The sequence below is a fragment of the Spodoptera frugiperda genome, chromosome 20 (assembly GCF_023101765.2).
Source record: "Spodoptera frugiperda isolate SF20-4 chromosome 20, AGI-APGP_CSIRO_Sfru_2.0, whole genome shotgun sequence".
Classification (NCBI taxonomy): Eukaryota; Metazoa; Arthropoda; class Insecta; order Lepidoptera; family Noctuidae; genus Spodoptera; species Spodoptera frugiperda.
The window spans coordinates 615,563-635,365 of NC_064231.1; the positions used below are offsets into that span (position 1 = coordinate 615,563).

At 34.5% G+C, this 19,803-nt stretch overlaps 2 protein-coding genes across 2 annotated transcripts; both read right to left on the bottom strand.

The window, feature by feature from the left end:
• Positions 1-2,056: 2,056 nt before the first annotated feature.
• Positions 2,057-4,090, bottom strand: LOC118261992 (cuticle protein 19-like). The gene is made up of 4 exons (XM_035573074.2): positions 3,949-4,090; positions 3,287-3,766; positions 2,685-2,851; positions 2,057-2,209 (listed from the first exon to the last, which is right to left on the bottom strand). The coding sequence occupies exons 1-4, from the start codon at positions 3,958-3,960 to the stop codon at positions 2,143-2,145; spliced, it is 726 nt and encodes a 241-aa protein (XP_035428967.1). The 5' UTR covers positions 3,961-4,090; the 3' UTR covers positions 2,057-2,142.
• A 258-nt stretch (positions 4,091-4,348) lies between these two features.
• LOC118261962 (cuticle protein 19-like) lies at positions 4,349-6,971 on the bottom strand. The gene is made up of 5 exons (XM_035573038.2): positions 6,825-6,971; positions 6,229-6,400; positions 5,796-5,872; positions 5,402-5,568; positions 4,349-4,851 (listed from the first exon to the last, which is right to left on the bottom strand). Exons 1-5 carry the CDS (start codon positions 6,834-6,836, stop codon positions 4,749-4,751), a joined length of 531 nt encoding a protein of 176 aa, XP_035428931.1. The 5' UTR covers positions 6,837-6,971; the 3' UTR covers positions 4,349-4,748.
• Between the last annotated feature and the right edge of the window lie 12,832 nt (positions 6,972-19,803).

Sequence of the window (19,803 nt, forward strand, 5' to 3'; positions counted from 1 at the left end):
CAACGAAATTCAATCAAGTGCGTTACTATAACAATACCAGAGCAATTCGGTATTATCCAATGATTGCTAAATTTCCAATAATAGAGTCATTAAACATTCATGTAACTTAAATAAAATTAGTAATTTGAAGTTTGTAAATCAAAAATGGGTTCATTAATGTAACACATAGTTCAGGCTACGCACGAAACTCGTCTAATTGAAAATATTAGATCAAATATGGTGCAATAGCTAAGTATTCGGTTATGGTATCAGAAACTTCTATAACCATAATATTTGTATGGTCTGCAAATGATTTTTGTATGTTTCGTCAGTTAAAAAGTACTTTTTTTTTCAAATCTTGACATTATTCATTTTCCTAGTAAAGCAATTTTATATTCTAGATATTTAGCAAATTATTTATTACTTTACTATTCAGAAAAGCTACAAAATTCTGTACATAAAAACAAAATGTGTGTGTAAATCAAACACAAAACGAGAGCACCACGAAGTGATAGCGCCGTGATACTCGGACAAAATGTCACGTAGCCAACCGCGGAACCTTCCGGACGAAACTTTTTCTTGAGGAAGGTCATTGAATCACTAGGCGTAACACGCACTACGAACTACTTTAGTTTATACAATGTCTCTAATATCTTCTGGTTTATGATGCGAATTAATTTAATTGTTATCTAATACAAGACTTTTATTGTTATAATTTTATTATAACTTTCGTGAGACATATTAATTAATTGTTATGTTTTCGGCTTACTCACTTAACTGTTTGATAAGGAACTCGACTAATTTTAAGCCATGCTAGAAGCTCACATTCATGAGCAGCATTCCGCGACACACGAGGCGGCGATGTTCGCGCTGCTACTGAAACTAGTCGAGTTCCTTGTCAAACAGTTTCGTGAGTAAGCCGATAATATAATCATTTTATTGTTATTCTCATATTTCACAGTTTTCTAGGTAATTTGAATTTATTTGTCTTAGTTGCAATGAGGAAATACAACAAATATTTTTTTTTATATACACAACAGATTACAACTGCCTGATGCAGTGTTAATGAAATGAGATTAATTATTTTTGACACCGACGACCTACTTGTCGATCACGACCACTCTTTATTATATCAATGATTAAAATTAAATGATATTATATAACCGTACTCGTACTCGCATAATTATGTTTGTTTACGGTCGTGTGAAAGGAAGGCAGACTGATAGGACCATAGAATTCGTTTCCTTTTGGTGTTGAATGATTATATCAGAATAATCTGGTTTGGTTTTGAAAAAAATATTTTATACAACGTGTAACAAAAAGGGGGTATACATATCAAGTACACGGCTTCTAGATAACATAACAAACGATACGGGAAGGGTTTTTTAAACTCATTTTTTAATGGTATCAAGTTATGAATTTTTCAAATCGCGCCGTCGCGTGTTTCAAAATTAGGTAGACAGCTACTAGGCGATCAGATTGACAGAATAAATGTTTCGTAATATTAGCGAGTGATCCCTGTAGAGTTGTGACATGTTTGTATGATTTAAAATCAAGAAACATGCGATACCAAGTATTTGGTACAAAAATCTTTTTCATCGTATTTTAAGCTGAAACTTCGTGTAGAGACTCTATTCAACCTGTATTCATCAGCGCTTCTTGATGTATATGGGTATTTTGTTACACGTTGTATATAGCTTAGTCAACGTATAGATCTACCTGTAGAACAAGACGGATGGATTTAAATTAGTATTTTAATCTACTTAAGTCAAGTCACGGTTATAGTGTTTCTTCATTTGTCGCTACAGGAGTTGTAACCACCCATTTATATATTTTTTTAAGGAGAAATATCATCCAATATCTTCTCCGAGGGAGTGTCGGACTCTTACTAACTAAAAACCACCCCGTTCCTACTCCTGCTTTTCTAGCTGAAGCCCTGGTAAACCCGCTAGGTAATCCGTAGCTACGGATCAGTGCTACTGGGCTCCATCTGATCTATTTATAACATTACCTACGCTACATATGCCAAGCTAATTACTAGAATATAATAAATGGAATAAAAAACCGTAAATATTTAGATCCACTAGACTAGATAATATATTTAACAGTTAGAAACAATATAAAGAAGATAACATATTATCAGGTACTGGTGAGGTTGTTCTCTTAGTGGTGGTACTGGTGTTCGTGGCCGTGGCTGTGCTTGGTTTCAGTCTTCACAACAGCGTTGAAACTGGAATGACAAGAAAATTTTATGATAGGACCATAATGCTTCTAGCTTCACTGATAAAAAGAACAAACTGAAGGGCAATTCAATTTGACGTTTCAAAAGTGCCTAAATTATATAGAAATAAATGCTTTGACTTTGACTTAGAATGTAAATAACTGATGGATATTCTAAAAATCAGATCGAGTCAGAGAAGTAATAATAGGTGACTAAATACTGTTAACACAGTATCTCTTCCGTAGATCGTCAGCATCTAATCCTTCGTTATTAATCGTTAGCTGAGTTCTACCACTCAGTTCACTGCAAAGTTATATTTAATTGATTCTATTTCTAAATTTTTCAAATAGCAAATTCACTAAGCAGATACTCATGGTGTTCAAACGAATCAGAAGTACTTTCATGAGTTTTTGAATTATGTAACGAATTGTATGGAATAATTGCTTTTAAAGATTCGATTAGCATATCAATGTTTTTTTCTTACCCGTTGTGCTTGTCAGCGGAGTACTCAACGGTACGGATGGAGCCGTCAGAGTCGTGCAGGCTGTACACGCCCTTCACGTTCTCACCGTCACGAGACTCGTGCTGGTACTTGTTGTCACCGGTGTGAGGGTCCTCGATTTTGTACTCATACTCGTATTTGGGGTGAGCCTGGAAGTAGATAAATTACATCCGTATTAACCTGGGTCTCTTCAAAGCCCGAGTGAATAGGTTGCTTATGGGCAGACGTGTTCTATCGTATCAGCCGCATCATCACTTACCATCAGGCGAGACAGCGGCCAAACGTCGGCCCATTAAACATAAAAAAGACTAATATATCTAATCTTTGCTCTACGCCACTATCCTCTACACTTTTGGAGAAAACAAATGTTGAGTCATTGTGTTCATCATTTTTATGGCACTGAACAGATAAAATATCTGGTTATATTATAATTTAACGGTTGATCACATTCAATCATCATAATTGCATGATTGTCTATAAATAATCTTAATCTAAATATTGATTGAATGAAAAAGAAATGATTGTAGGAGTTAGGCAAGACAGGGCTTACCCTGTTCCCTACGACTACAGAATACTAAACTTACATAATAGTCGACGTGGTGTTCACCATGGTGGTGCTCCTTCTCATGATGAGCAGACTCAACATGGTGTACAGCGGGAGCTTCATGGTGTACAGCGATGGGAGCTTCGTGGTGGACAGCGATGGGGGCGGCGTGGTGTACAGCCACGGGAGCCTCATGATGGACAGCAATGGGAGCCTGGTGATGCACGGCGATGGGAACGTAATGGATGGGTTGTTGGTGCACAATATGTTCCCCACCATGGTAACCCTGGCTTATTTCATGGTGTCCTTGAGAAGCACCGTGGTAGCCCTGGCTTATTTCATGGTGTCCATGAGAATCGCCATGGTAACCCTGGCTTTCCTGGTGTCCGTGAGAGTCTTCGTGTCCATGGGAGATGTCGTGGCGGATGATGGACTGGGAGGAGTAGGCGTGGCCTTGTTCATGACCATGCTGGTGATGGTCCTGGGCACATACCGCTGCGACGGCGATGACGAAGATGATCTGAAATAGGAAAATAGAGCTTTATTGATTTTACTGTGTACATATTTTTCCTTGTTACGCTAATTGAAAGGAAGCTTTGTTTCTATGATAATAGATGTCAACGAAGTCTAGAAATATTAGTTGGAAGAATCTTTTTTTTTACTTTTTGTTAAAATATTTTGTAAATCCAAAAAGGTACTCACTTTAGAGAACATATTGTGCGTATATGTTGTGATACACTTAAAAATTAAATGATATAATTGGAGAAGCCAAGAGCCTTTTTATACTCAAAAAATAAGTGCGTAAAATCTTTTCTTTGAATCGGTTGATTGTTACGTGTTCACTGAAAACTGGTTCCGTTTTTATCACCTGTTCCGTAACCATTGAACTTTATTAAAACGAAATGAAGTTAATGAGAATTCGAAAAAATGCACAAGAAACTGTAAGTAAGTAACACTTTAGGGAACTTTCGATACCTATCATCGAAATTCTTAAAAAGTGAAGGTACTTTTCAATCTAAGTTTTAGACAGATTAGTATTAAAAAATGTTTTCAAGTGTTAAAAATTGTGAAAGACCCTTTACATAAAATAATAAGCCAGAAATATATGACAAATATTATATTTAATTTACATTATTATCAGTCACAAAAACCAAAGTTTCTGCACAGCACCCCGCAAGCAATCGTCTAACGTTTCACAAAATGTACGAAGTTCGAAAAATAAAATAATAAAAAAAAAACACACGAAAAACTTACACACTACAAGAAAATATAATACAAAAGGTTCTAATGCTTTGTAAAATAGATGGATGAAAATGTAAAGTTCTATGCTAATTTGGGCCTAAGTCCCTGTGCAGATTGTGAAACGATTAGGGCGTAAGCACACTAGTCTGTAATCGTTCATAATACAATGCTCTTTCGTTGTCGCATTCCGTCCTCGCTTAAGCTACGTAGAAATAAATAGGTGTCGTCGGTGTTGGTCTAGGCTAAAAGGTCGTTGGGGTTTAGCCGTGGAGGAGATGGCCGTGGCCAAGGGCTGGGGCGGCGACCACTGCGTGGGCAGCGGGGTGCGCAGCGTGGCCGTGCCTGCTGACTACAGCGTTGAATCTGTAATTAACGATTATTATTTGTATTTAAAATCGTAACAAAGCTTTATATCACTTAAGTTCCAAATGTTAACAGCTGTCAAAAAGAACTGACCACGACTTTAAGGGGTTTTTTTTACTGTGGAGGGGAAATCAACCAATGACTTCTCCTACCTTGGATGAGGTAAGAGGGAGTGTCTGACTCTTATTGACTAAAAATCACCCCGCTCATACACCTGCTTTTCGTGCCTAACCGCCGGATCAGACATCAGCCTTACTGGGCTCCATCTGTACTATTAAGGACTGGTTTGTCAAATGCTCAAAAGTTTGGGATTGCAAATGTACTGTTATTCTCATTCATCTATAGAGCAAAATTCACATCATTGTTGTAGGCATTTTGAAAAATTTTGAAAACCAGGCGACGCACGCCACCTTTAAATCAATCACAATTATTATCTCTAAATTAACTTTAGGCACAATTTCATACAGAATATCTGGGATCCATAACATACTTTACTATTGAAAAGTGGATAAAAAAGGCGAGAAGATTATCTCAGAAATTTTTGGCTCACCCATTGTGGTCATCAGCAGAGTAGTTGACAGTGCGCACGGTGCCGTCGGGTTCAACGAGGGAGTACTGGCCCTTCACGACGTCCCCATCACGGGCTTCCCATTGGCTCTTCTGATCGCCGGTGTGACCGTCAGTGACACCGTAGTTGAACTGGTAGCGGGGGTGGGCCTGGAATTTTTAAAAGGTCCCTTAACCCCTTGTTTGTCGGTAAATAAGACACAATAGAAAACAGATTGTGTCTCGCGTAGATCTGCGTTCCGACAGACAACGGGTTAAATCAATCATCAGCACGAGTCGACTTCTATGTCATATTCTTTTGAATCGATTAAAAATTAAAAAAGTTATAGGTGTTCTATTATCAGTATGGCATAGTTGTAAAATGCAACATAACTTACATAAACCTCAACAGGGGCAGCGGCGTGCGCGTATGGTGCCCTGTATACCGGCGCATGCGCAACCACGGCTCCGTGACCTGCAAGCGACCTGATATCAAGACATCTCCCATCATCACCATCAAATCTAGTATCTTTACTTTAAACTCTGTGATCATTTAATTTTAAGCTGTCATAATGCAAGATTTTAGCGCCTTCAGTGAATAAAAAGCATTCAGTGAATATAATACAAAGCCTGTAGAATGGGTTCTAGAAATAATGATTCCTAGATTTTTGATGTTCGAATTTCTCAGAAGAAGCACTTCGCTAGTAATTTAACCTAGTGCATATCAACAAGCTCTTTCTTTCCTGTCAGAAAAATACCTTCATACACTTTTCATTTATCCATGACATAATCACATTTTTGTAGTCAATCAGTCTATTTTCTATACTATACCTAATCCATATCCTAAAGCAGGGGCCGCAATAGCAGGTGCGGCAGCGTAACCTCCGTAGCCATGCGCAAGGGCAGGGGCGCCCAGCACGATGCTCTGTGACGACAATGCGCCGTGACCCCCAGCGATCAAACCGGCGCGCGCGACGCCTACTAGCGCGCATGCGAACAACACCTGCGATAAAAGGGCTCGTTGTATTTTTGATGGAATTTTCGGTTAATTTTTTCAGTTTAGCTAAGTTAAATGAAAAATATGGGAAAGGTTTTCGCATTGTAATTAAGAATTTCTTTGCATTTTATAATTTTGTCTGATTGTTTATTCTTATTATTAGTACCCACGAATTAGAATACAACTGATAAACTATTGCAAAGTTTTGGATATTTTTTATCAGTAACCATGAAATTTTTCACATCGATGAAGTAAAGAAACAAAAGTTATTGTTTTCAAAACTCTATCAATTTCACTAATACTTTTTTCAGTTAGAATAAAAGTAACAAAATGTGCTAACAAGCTTAATAACTAAAATACCACCATCTCACAAAACCACCATAAAATGAACACTTGTCACCAAGCACTCATGAACTTAATATCACTTTACCTTAGCGAACATTGTGTAAGATTTATCTAAGTTCAAATGGTACGTTACTGTAAGCACTAGGGCTTGTTGTGTGCCGAATTCTAAGATACCGGGCGTTTATATAGAGGCTGTATGTCCTATAGATACAGGCTAGGGTCCTACTCGGGCGTGTCGTAGGAAACTGTATGTAGCTACACATGTGTGTCGGTGGGCGCTGCCGCAAACTAGATCGCTGGAATTTGCTGGACATGCTTTTCTTTTGTTTTTGGATAAAGGCTTTGGGATTACATTTAACACGTTGATCGAACACTGAAATGTAATAGAATGAAAATCTTATAGACTATTGTTCCATTCCGATGGGACTAACTTCAAGAAGGCATGCTAACCTAAAGATTAATATTTTAAATTAAAAGAAACTTAAATACGGTCTACTCTCATCAGCAACAATATATCAAAGAGGTAATTAGATTGGCAAGAATATCACTTGCCCATAAACCCCCTATGAAGAATCAACACAAATCGGTACATACATAATGCTATGATTGTTAATCTATACATACTACCTACTTTTATTTCATTTAAAATTGACAGTGGAACAACCACAGCAACTGTTTAAAACAAAACTATTATAAGTAAAACACACAAAACGTCTTATCCATACAATTCCCACGTACATAGTTCAAAAGCCGTCCACGCTAAGAATTGGTATCAGAATAGTAAATAAATACATTTATAGTTCGCCATACCTGTGTTAGTACATTCTGTGCAAAATAAATTAACCTGAAACACGCCACGACCTTATTGAATTATTGTCTTTTAGACAATTAGTTCCATACTTTCCGAGCTAGATAAGAACCTCTACTGTACTAACTTTTGTTAATTAAATAATTTCTGCAGCCCTAATTTTTTCAATTATACTGAACAATAATTCAAATTTAAATCATACATATTGCTAGTGAACTGATATTTGACTGAATCTAAATGAAAGTAATTGTGAGTGAAATCTTAACTCTAACTTAATCCAACATTTTATTATCAATAGGTTTACTTAAGCGTTTTATATGAAATGAAAACTACACAATAAAAGAAATTAATGGCTTCATCTAGTACATTTATTTCTTTGGTTTACCTTATAAACGAACTCACAGACACAATCTAAAACATAAGAACAAAAAACTAGAAACCTTTAAATATTAATACCGCTAACATGTTAGGTACATTTATTATCTTTGATATCATAACGAATTCGTATCGACTGATAAAAAACACTTGTATCAGAATTGGGTCACATTGGGCAGTATCTAATATTGCTAGGCCATAATAGATGCATGAACCTATTGTGACCATAAATATGGTCATGTGAAAATCGGCTTGATTGACAGTTTTGATTGCTCTGTGTTAGTCGTGAATTGTTTCGCAAGATTTGAACCAAGTTTGGCGAGGATTGTTATCGAATTATAATTTATCGATAAAGTAACTGATTTAGGACAAAGCTGAACCGTAACAATTGGAGCCTGAAGGCGTCTGACACTTTGTGCTAAACTGATCAGACTACATAAATTTTGATTTTTATTGGCCTATTCTGGCAGTTGAATTTGCTTTGTAGCTCAGACTATGATATCATATATACATTCTTTAGGCGTAATATTACACAGGTTATCGGCGCCTGCACCAGAATACAAGTCGCATTGTACTGGTATCTCTCAAAGATGCAACTACGAGACTTCTCCATAGAGAGTACAGCATACATCTTACATGTAAGACAATTTAAAAGCCTTGATACATTGTAAGATATATGGTAATGACAATGCGTGTGCGCTTGACATAAAAGCATTCTAGACGCCCCCGCTTATTTTGTTATGGAGATACTTTATACGTTTTGTTTGGTTATGCGAGCAGATATCAGGTGTACCTACGGAACTTACAAATATTTTTTTATAGTTGAATGGTATCTAGTATGTTTGTCATTAGTCATAATCTTTCAAAAGTGACTTAACTGATCTAATTTTTGTTACAAATAGACAGATGTTAAAGATGAACATCCATTGAAGATGATAAGGTGACAGAATTGATTTAAAGCATTATTCTGATTAATTATGTGCATAGCAAATGAAGGAATTCTCCTACTGAATTAGACTAAATATAATATCAATGAATCACTACAAAAGCATTTGTATTAGCATAGTCTAAAATAGCTCTCAAACTCGTTAGCACTGAATTAAAATTAGATCTACTAGCAAACCACACTGCAGCCTATAAAGGTGTGGTTTCATTGCAAAGCTGTTTCTAAACAATTTCGCAAAATTTAACTCAAAAAGATCTGTTATTTTTCCATTGTTTCCGAAATTACGTTTGATTGATGAAAATTATACTTTTTTATAAGAAAAGGTTCGCTTTGGGTCCTAAAAATGTATGCAATGGATGAGAATATATCGAATTATGTTAGTTAAAATTTCAGTTTAGACAATTAAAACTAGATTTTGGTACAAGATCATTAAATGTATAAGTTCTAGTCCTATCTTTATTTCTGGAAAAGAAAATGTTTTTCATAAAATAGTTTTACAACCAAACAATTTCCATTCAATACAAAAAGCTTCTACAGTAAAACCACACTCTAAATCAAGGTGTGAGCGTCTACCGCATAGTCTCGGATGTCAAGTAGCAGTGACTCATCTATCCGAGATCATTGACCTCGCGGTTATCTCAAGCCTCATTGGGCAACTCGGGTACCAAGAGTACCAAGCTCAGTTGATACCACATGCACCAGTTTACATGCGATGTTGCAATTTTAACGAGTTTTTACCTTATTTGCATACGTGATGAAGATTTAGACTTGTGAAATTATTTTACATACTTGGTAGTAAGATATCAAACTCTTGATGGGGATAAGATTGTGTTTCGACAGTTAGTGTGTGGTTTGAGAGAAATACTCGTAGTGTGTTATTAAGATAAGATGGCAGGTCGACAGGTAATATGAAGCAGTTACATAGGTTGGTACATATGTTGTTTTCCGACTCTGACTAAGTCTTATGAAAAGCTCTGTATCTATTCCAATCATGATTTGAGTTGACATTAATAAATATGTGCAGAAAATAAATAAAAATTAATAGTTGTTACTAAGAACGGTTGCTAACTAACAAGGCCGTTCTATTTTTAATTCTCTCTGATCTAGCTAGATGGCGTTGTCCTATAGGTCTGTATTTCAACAGAAAAGTTGTTCTTTCTTAAATATTTAAGAGTTAATGAATAGTCAAATTAGTTATTTATTGTCCTGCTTACGTTTATCATTATTTCCGCATTCTAATTAAGTAAACAAAAAAATATTTTAAATATAAACCATTTTGAAAGATTTCTACACCTCTTCTAGTAATTAGTAAAATGCTCTTATTTTAGGTGAAAGATATACAGATATAAATATTCCTATTATCTTTTACTTTTTATTTTATTCTCTCCTAGCTTTGTCAGCTATCAATCAGCTTTCTTTTCACAGTTTCATTTCTTACATATTTTTCTTTGTTGTCTTTCATAGCAAACTTTCAAGTGATTTCCTTAAATAAGCCGGAATATACTATTTCCATACAATAATAAATTAATCTGCCACACCACAAGTCCTGACAAGAGTAAAATAATTTCGTAATAAATCTTTTTATTGCTTTAAAAAACCACGCTAATAAATAAGCTGTCTTCTCCACTTTTCATAACAATAAATCGTTCATTTCATTAATTTACATACTTACGTGTTCTGTAGCTATTTATATGCTCGAGATTTTATGAAATAATTTATTATGATAGGTCAATTTGTCTTTAATTGATTATGTTTAGCTCAGTTTTAGCGTAAATGTATGAATGATGATGAAGCGAAAGATGTATGTAAGATTCGTAGCAATTGGCGTTCTATTGTCTCTGCGTACCCCTATAGGAGACAAGCGTGAGGTTATGTATGTGTGTATTTACGTATGTATGAATAATAAAGTACACCCCTTTAGTAAGTTGTTTGGGTAGTAATTAAAGTGATAGAGAACGAAGAAAAAAATAATTTGATCGCACAAACAGTTGTTACGTGCAGGATTGATCGCGCGACACCAGTCACCACCGTGCCAAATGTTCAGTCATAAATATTCCAGTTTGTACTATGTATTTTACTGTTTTACTAAAGACTTATTTATGAAATCAGAAAAATACCTTCATTCACGGTACACACATGCAAGTGATACATCTATCCTATGATTGGGTAATTAGTCTCACATACAAATGTAAAATATGGTAGCAGTTTAATAGGTAGTCGATCAGTTAGAGTTATGGCGTGGGTATTACATTAATTTTCTTAATAGCCTTGTAATTGATGTGTTCGCCTTAAATTTTGCAATTGATCTACATTGAGTGTCATCAATTAACATTGATCAATATCAAAATAAATTATAAATGTTACTTAAGATTGCCTTGTTCTATTTAGCACATTTTTTTATAGATCAATCAAACATTTTAGGGCATTAAAAACAATATGTCGCATAACATTTAGTTTCGTTGTTCCATTCAACGTTTGAACTTGACTCCTAAAATTTAGCAGTTGTACTTAAAAACAACAAATCTGAGCAGAAAATGACAATGATTGATTTATTTATAATTCAACTTTCATGAGACATAATAATAATTGATTTGTTCGTCCAGTCATATAGTCCACTAGACTATGGGCCTCTTCTAAGTACATACTATCATTTAGATCATCTATCTATAACAATATTATGTAATGTAGGTACCTCTATACTCAAAATAACTTCACCACAACAGCTCTATAATTAAGTAATTTAATCCACATCCACTAACATGATGCTAAATTGTGCAAGCCATTCATCAAATATAGGTCCTGTGCACCCACGTCGTATGTAACAAGATTCCAATGAGAGTATACACAGCTACACTAGTTTATCATGGTCTCACTTTATATGAAATTTTTGTACATCTGAAGGTCAGTTTATACTGGTTTGCTTAGCTTAATGTGTATAAGAGTGTAGTATTGAGTTACACGCAAAATATTCGTAAATCAATAGCATGCTTTTGACGAAATATAATATGCTGACGAAATAGCGTCTTGGGTAGATACTTATTATTAAAGAATGTACGAAACTATGAAGCTAAATTTATTTGTGTATTGAAATTCATTTCGTTTGTCAATCATTGGTTAGGTATAGTTTATATTTTGATCTTTAATTTTTGTTGAAATTAACATCTATATGATCCTAGACTTGACAGCACATAATATGCTTTTCGCTAAAGGAAAGACAGTACTTACTGCATTTAATTATTTACGTCTATAATTTAAGCCCTTTTTTATGATATAAGTCGGTAAGCAGACGGATGATCTAATTAACAAAACTTTAAATATCAAACCGTTCCTATGTATGTATGTAATAGTATTCAGACCTCTAAAGAAATTCAAATCAGTGTGTTGTAACCGGAAATGTGTCCTTTAAAAACACATTAGAATAACACCATCAGAAACAACATGGGAGTATATAAAGACCTCGATAAATGTCCTTAACACATATGCATAATACATTTTAATTAAGTACCACCATTGTGAATCTATAACCATAAATCGAACGTTCTACTACACTAGTACTTCGAAAGGACACAAAATCGGGTATTGATTATTTCTATAGATATTTGGAGATTTTAAACGATTTTATTTAGTTTGCCTCGTTTGTTTGTTTGGGTCAAATCTGCCTCTCTCCGGTAGTGTCAGTCTGCTGCTTCCCAAGGGTTATGAAAGTGAGAGAACAGAGAGTGCACCTGTGGTTGCGCACACACTTGGGCACTGTAATATCTTCTGCGTAGCGGGTTGCTTTAGTTAGATTGACCACCGTGATCGAAACCGATCGGGAGATTTTATTTTATATCTTAGGTATTAATTCCATGGATATGATAATGAGAGGCAAAGTTCGTTGGGACAATTCGGTATTTAATTAAATTAATACTTTGAGTATTGAACACGACATTTCGCACTGGATAGTTGCAGTTGCAGTCAATAAAATAACTTTAATATACAACCTAAAATAGTGAAATATAGTTATACTAGGTAACATTATAATTCGCGCGTGTCAATCTCATTATAGATTTCGTAACTCAACATGTCAACTTGTCAGTAAGTCATGACTTTATTATTAACTCTGTAATAAATGTGGTTTCATAACCAACAAAATATTATCTAAACTGATATTAGTGAACCTAATGTTTGAAAGATCACGTAGCCTAAATTTATTTTAAATTATAATAACATTGTCATTGTCATATTGTTCAATTTTGCAGGAGTTTCTAAACAAATAATAATTAACGATTTCGTGACCAGTAAATAATATTTTAGGAAATAGGAAAGAAGAAAAACGTCGGCCCATTTAACATAAAAAAAAACCGTGGCTACGGTAGGAAATAGGAATGAAGAAAACCGTGGCTACGGTAGTGTCCCTGCCAAGTCAATCAAAAAAGTGATCCGGCCGTAACTTTTATTCTATTTGCCATTCAATTTATGAAATCTACGAAGAGATGAGTGAAAGGAAGGTACGGACTAGTGGAAGGAAGGACGGTTTGCCCTGCAGTGGGACGATCATGGTTGATAATAAAAATAATAGAATTCAAGCCATATTAAATTTGATCTCTTATTTTCGTGTTATATTCTTTATCTATAGAAGTTAAAAGGAATTTTAGGAACAAAGCAATATTTCATTCATTAAATATATTCGCATTTTCCCGACCGCTCTACGGAAATAAGACACTTGGGTGGCATAATATTTTACGACTCTGAGGTAAAAACTATAGTATCAATAAATCATTGAGGCGACGGAAGATATTGTTTTTAGAGTTCTGTACCAGGGGAACGAAAGTAGTATAAGGAAATAAAAAGACTTAAATCATTAAAAAAGTTGGCAGAAAGGAACATCCTAATTCTAATTTAACACTCTCTTTTTTCACAAATTATGTTACAAGTCCCCTGTATTGCAAAGACTGTGGACAAAATTTTAGCTTTGTGTAAAATATTCCAAATCCAGGAATGACCATGACTTCTTGCATTCTGGAAAATTATAAAGTTGCCATTTTTTTGGGACTAAACTATAATCTCTTTGAAAATCTACAAACTTCTTACATTATTATTATATAATTTGATACAGAACCCTGTCTATGAGTGTCTAACTTGTATTTTACTGCATATTCTGTGTGATTAATTAATCGATCGTTAGTATACATTAACATTTTAATTGCACTGCCAATATTTCATTCATATTTTATCTTTGAAAATCTTTAGGAAGGTGATGATTTTAATGCAAGACTAACTTCATAATATTTCCTGTTTTAGTTTTACCTGACCAGGCAGTAACCTGCATAGGTTCGTACATTCTAAACTTGTCGTTCATTTAATCTGTGTGGCATGATCTTAATTTGGTTAATCTATCAAATTACCGCAGGAACAAGATCACAACTTGCGACAGCGGATACTAATGTCAGTGTTCAACGGAACTGATAAAAAAATAACGTCTATAACTTTAAAAAAAGTTATTCGTTTTACAATAAAAGACACTCTCATTTTATAAGTAATAGAATTGCTTTTCATACAATATACGTTACCAATTAATGAAATAGATGTATCAAAAAATATTTATCGAGATATAAAAAGACAAAACGCTTGTGGCTGCGGTTTTTTGCTCCCAAACGTAAAATTTCGCAACAATTGATACAATACAACTAAATATCCATTCATATTTTTTCTTTTCTTTGTAAGGTTTGATAAAAGTGAATGTAACCCATTTTGTACCTAGTATTTATTAAAAACTAGCTTTTGTCAGCGCCTTCGCCTGCGGGCCCGTGGGGTAAAAAGTGTCCTATATGTTATTTCAAACCATAATCCAACCCTGTTCCAAATTTCATACTGATCCCTTTAGCCTTTTCAAGGTAATGAGTAACAAACATACACACAAACTCACAAACACTCGCATTATAATATTAGACAGATAAGGTACATCACAAAAATACGTAATCATGCAAATCAACTGGAGTATGTGTCGAAAGAGGAAGTCTTTCTAAAAGTATATGCAAATCTGTGCACCATGCATCGAGATTGAACGGTGTAATTTATCTAAGTGCCCGCTATTAGGTGTCAACCACTTACATACCTGTACATAATTTTCCATTCTTTTTTCTTTCAAAGGTACCTAATCCTAAGTAAGATACCATTATCTCTATACGTGTACTGTGTACAGTTTTTCTCTGCTATGATCTTAAAAGATCAATTTGCCTTTTGTTTTTTCAATGGCTCCTCCTCCTATTACAGTAGGCCTAGTTAGCCTAAATTCGAACACAACACCTCTGCCTATCCTTTCAGAAAGGCTTTATAAAAAGGAGCATTATCATAATATATTCTACTCTAGGCAAACGACTTCTTGATAGGAGTTGATAGGAAGAGGTTATCAAAAGGGTAATACTACCCATCCTACGCAGGCTGATTGAAGTTTCAAGACCAAGTCACTTAAATTATATTCCCTAAAATCTGCCTATAACTATAACAATCTGCTTAGAAAATTCCTTCTAGCAGAAGAGGTACACGCATCGAAACTTACTGATGAATACATCAATCACTGTTTCATTAAACCAGTTATCTATTTAAAGTGTAAAAAAGGTAAGTTTTTGTACTACATTTTTATACTATTTCTCTATTACAGCGTCTTATTTACGATGTTGTAATTACAGGTTAGTTGAGACTGTTGAGAGAATGTGGCATTTAAGTATTAAAAGAATGTTTTACAACTCATAATTATTGTGAAAGGGTAATAAGAATGTTGTATGAATGCTATAAATATGTCTAATACAAATTAACTTGTAAATTTTTTGAGAGGGGAAAATTATCTAATAACTTCTTCCGCCTTGGGTGAGGCAAGAGAGAGTGTCTGACTCTTACTGACTAAAAACCACCCCATTACTACTCCTGCTTTGAGCCGGAACCCCGGTAATCCGTTAGGTAGTCAGCAGCTCCGGATAACTTTGAATCTTGACACATCGATTTTATGATTATAACAAGCTTTTAAGTGCAACCTGTAATCCAGTTTTATGTTCTAGGTATATAATATCTATAAGGTAATACCCAATTGGGCATAGTTGTTGACATAATGCTATTATTAAGTAAGTCTTGTTACCTAGAATGGTATCCTGCATGAATTTTATAATTATAATATTTTTTGCGTTAACAATTTCGTCGTCTCTCGGCCACACCGAAGACGTCATTAGTAATTGACTACTCATGACTGTCCAAATACTCAAACACTACTCAATTTTAAGACGCTCTTAAGATTAGTTCTGCTGCTATCAATTATTTATAAAATGACAGAGATAGCACGATATTAAGTAAAACTTAAAATTGAGTAGCATTTCAGTATTTGGGCGTCAATTTGATAAATCTAAGTTTATTAAGTAGTCATTTATTAAATGATCTAGACCCTATATATTTTTATTATAAGCACTAATATTTTTAAGACATAAGAGATAAACCAAACGACATTCAGTTAATATTTCAAGTTATACGGCGTGGTCTAGATCGTGTATTGCAATTAGTGTCCACATTCCTTCAGAAATTGTGTTATTGCTGTTAAATGGAAATCGTTTATGTATTCAGCACACAACACATGTGATCTATAGGTTTCCGTGGAACAGGATATTAGGAGTAACACAAGAATCTACAATCTGTTCCAATATTGTTGGTTGGATTGTTTTGTAAAGGTACAAGAAGTAAACAGAAAAATTAATTTTACTTATTTACTTTAGTTCTATACAATTGCATAAAGAGGTCTTAATGCTAATAGCATTTTCTACCAGTATTTTTTCCATTTTTCGGATAGTTAAGCTGAGACATGTCATATTAATTTTGTACGATTTTTGGGTGTTTCTTTATCACCATCCTCCCAGACAGTAAAAGCATCTTATTATCCATAAAAATAACATCTTATTATTGGAATCATTAAAATTGTATGTTCAGTGGCAATTTAAGTTTTCAAAATCATAATTGTTAACATTGGGTGATAATAAAGTCATTAATTTTTATTTAATATTTGGAAGATCATCACTGTATCCTCTACTTAAAAACACAGTAGACCGCTATTCGATTCAGAAGTTTAAGTTTCCGTAGCCATTTTTCTCACAATCAATTTATGAAGTAGAGCAAATATGTAATTATCTTCAATATTTGGTCAATCGTTGAAATTGAAACAGATTTTAATAAGGATTTAATGGTTCATTAATCTTCGAATGTCAGGTATTGGCCATAATTTCAAATTGTGCAGATTTTTATAAAATAGGTTTAGTGTTTCTGAGAACATAATTATTAATTCCTATATTAATTTTACCTAGCAAAAATATGCAATTAATTCATCCAATAAAAATTGATCATCACATATCTCTTGAATTATTAAAATACCTACAGCCAGCACAGATAATTATGGTGACACAAATTCTAGATTTTAACAAAGTTTAATGTAACTACAATGTTCAACTACGTACAATGTAGTACATATTTAGTTTGGTCTTAGAATATTTTGATATTTAATTACATGTATAAAAGAATATTTTGTTGTATGAAAGTTATTTGAAATCTTCTAACATGCTATTTTTTTTAAGAGGCGAAATCATTCTGTTCTTCTCCTGCCTTAGATGAGGCGAGAAGGAGTGTCAGACTCTTACTGACTATAAACTACCCTATCCCTACTCCTGTTTCGAGCCGGAGCCCCGGTGACCAGTTTGGTCTTCCACAGCTCCGAGTCGGGCATCAGAGTTCTAACATGCTTGCAAATAAAATATGGCACTAAAAGCAAGCAGGAATGCTGCTTGCTTGGCAACATTTTTTTTTTTAATAATAAATGGTACCGATTGAGTTCACATTGGAAGGTGCATTCTTTTGAATGTAATGTTACATAAAAGATAAGACCTTTACTTTCACAAATTTCTTATCGGCTTCATTCTTACTTTATACCTGGTTAATGTAAGGTATAACGATCGTTACCTACATGTAGGAATTTTAATTTTGTTTGGCAAACGTAGAATCATTAGTATAAAAATATTTTACTAGATAGAGCTCCACAAAAGTATTTAATAAATCCGTAGGTGATTATTGCTAAGGTAATATCTAATATATGATTATGAGCTGTTAGTACTATTAGTACCAAGTTTGATTAATTGCAGTGTAGGTACCGGTCAGTACATTAGCATTAGGTACATTACTATACAACCACTTTACGTTCACGTTTCAATCTAATATGTCACCGATATCTTGTTCTATTTAGCTATCATGATCATAATTGACATTATAATTAAATAGCGGAAACCTTTCTCTGGTCCCTGATTAGGGATATAAGTTGCGCGTGCACATGGCGCTCGCGGCGCGTGGCACGGCGCAGGCGCATTGCGACAATACCGACGGTGTCATGGCCGCCACTAGTGAACGGCATGTGCAACTAAATATAATAAAACATAACAGTACGCGTAAATCGTGGGACATTAATGTCACACTTTGAACATGTTCGGAGCACCTTGCTCTCGTATTACTTTTTAGGGACTGGACCAATTTTGTAGTCGACAAATAGTATAAGTATAAAATAAATGATTTAATTGATTACTTACCGATGTTTTTCCCAGGGGAAAAAATATTTTGATACCTACCTTTAGCTTAGGAATAATTGGTATTGCAACAACAAGCCGAATTAAAACTTCGTGCGAATGAAATTGTTAATTTGCATGATTAGAAGTTCATTTACCGCATAAAATGCATTGATTTGCATCTTTAATCATTATTATTTACATAAAGGTTAAAATCATTTCTCAGCTATTTTTAACGTGGTTAGCTATTTTTAACGTAGTTAGCTATTTTTAACATGAGGTCACGAAGATTTCTGTAAAATACACGGAATTACCGTGATGCATGAATGTGAAGGAAACTCAATAAGATTCCAAGATTTTCGGAGGGAGATAGAGATCTTCCCTGTATAAAATGCCTTTTTTTGAGTTGGCAAAATCATCCAATGGCTTTTCTCGCCCTGGGCGAGACGAGAGGGAGTGTCAGACTCTTACTGACTAAAACCCACCCCGTTCCTACTCCTGTTTTTCGAACCGGAGCCCCGGTAAACCCGCTAGGTAGTCCGCAGCTCCGGATGTGTATAAAATGCCTGCCGACCAATAGCGAAACATGTCAAAGTTATTTATAAATCTGAATCTATTTTTACGTAGAACAATATTCAACGATCAAATCTCACGATTTCGTGCTTATAAAGTTTAGAGGATTAAGTTCGTAGGTTCACATTTTGGATTATACTATGACCATTGCAATAGTCCTTTTTTTGTAGAATATTACTTTAGTAGCATAGTTTTAGCGGTATTTATTGCGAGAATTATTATACTGAAGGTAAGGCCTATAACTTACGTTTTCCAAAAAACAGATACATTAGCATCCCTATTATTCTAGAATTCTGGCATCGAATTATTTTTTTATTTCAGGTAAGTATAGGTATACAATAATGTTAACAAATATGAGAAACTATTTAAATAATCAATTTATATCGGTGAGTAATACCGACTGATTAATTAAGCCAAAACAAACTTGGACCTATACTAAAATGGGCAGATATATTACGAAATAAATAAAATTAAAATTTACTGCAATTACATAAAAGTACGCGAAAAAAATGAAAGTATATCATCGGCGGCAAGACAAAAGCCACGGCCGTCTGGTTTCAGTTCGTAACAAAGTGACCCAATTAGTTATTCTCGGTATAGGAATATTTTTGCATTGCCAGATATAAAAATGTATGTACACGTCCTTGTGAGGTAATATAGCACCAACACTCCCACTCGCTCCAGTTTCCGAGGCTTTGGACTTTCACTATCATTGTGAGACCGTTTTGCGCAACGCACACGGCATGCGTAATGCATGTTTTAACATTTCGATTTCTGAATCTTATTTCGTGTAATTTTT

Coding starts and splice junctions, on each gene's coding strand:
- LOC118261992 (XM_035573074.2), bottom strand. Junction 2,852..3,286: donor AACACCACGTCGACTATTAT/GTAAGTTTAGTA, acceptor ATCTACTTCCAG/GCTCACCCCAAATACGAGTA. Junction 2,210..2,684: donor TCCGCTGACAAGCACAACGG/GTAAGAAAAAAA, acceptor TTGTCATTCCAG/TTTCAACGCTGTTGTGAAGA.
- LOC118261962 (XM_035573038.2), bottom strand. Junction 5,873..6,228: donor TGCTTTAGGATATGGATTAG/GTATAGTATAGA, acceptor GGTCGCTTGCAG/GTCACGGAGCCGTGGTTGCG. Junction 4,852..5,401: donor TCTGCTGATGACCACAATGG/GTGAGCCAAAAA, acceptor CGTTAATTACAG/ATTCAACGCTGTAGTCAGCA.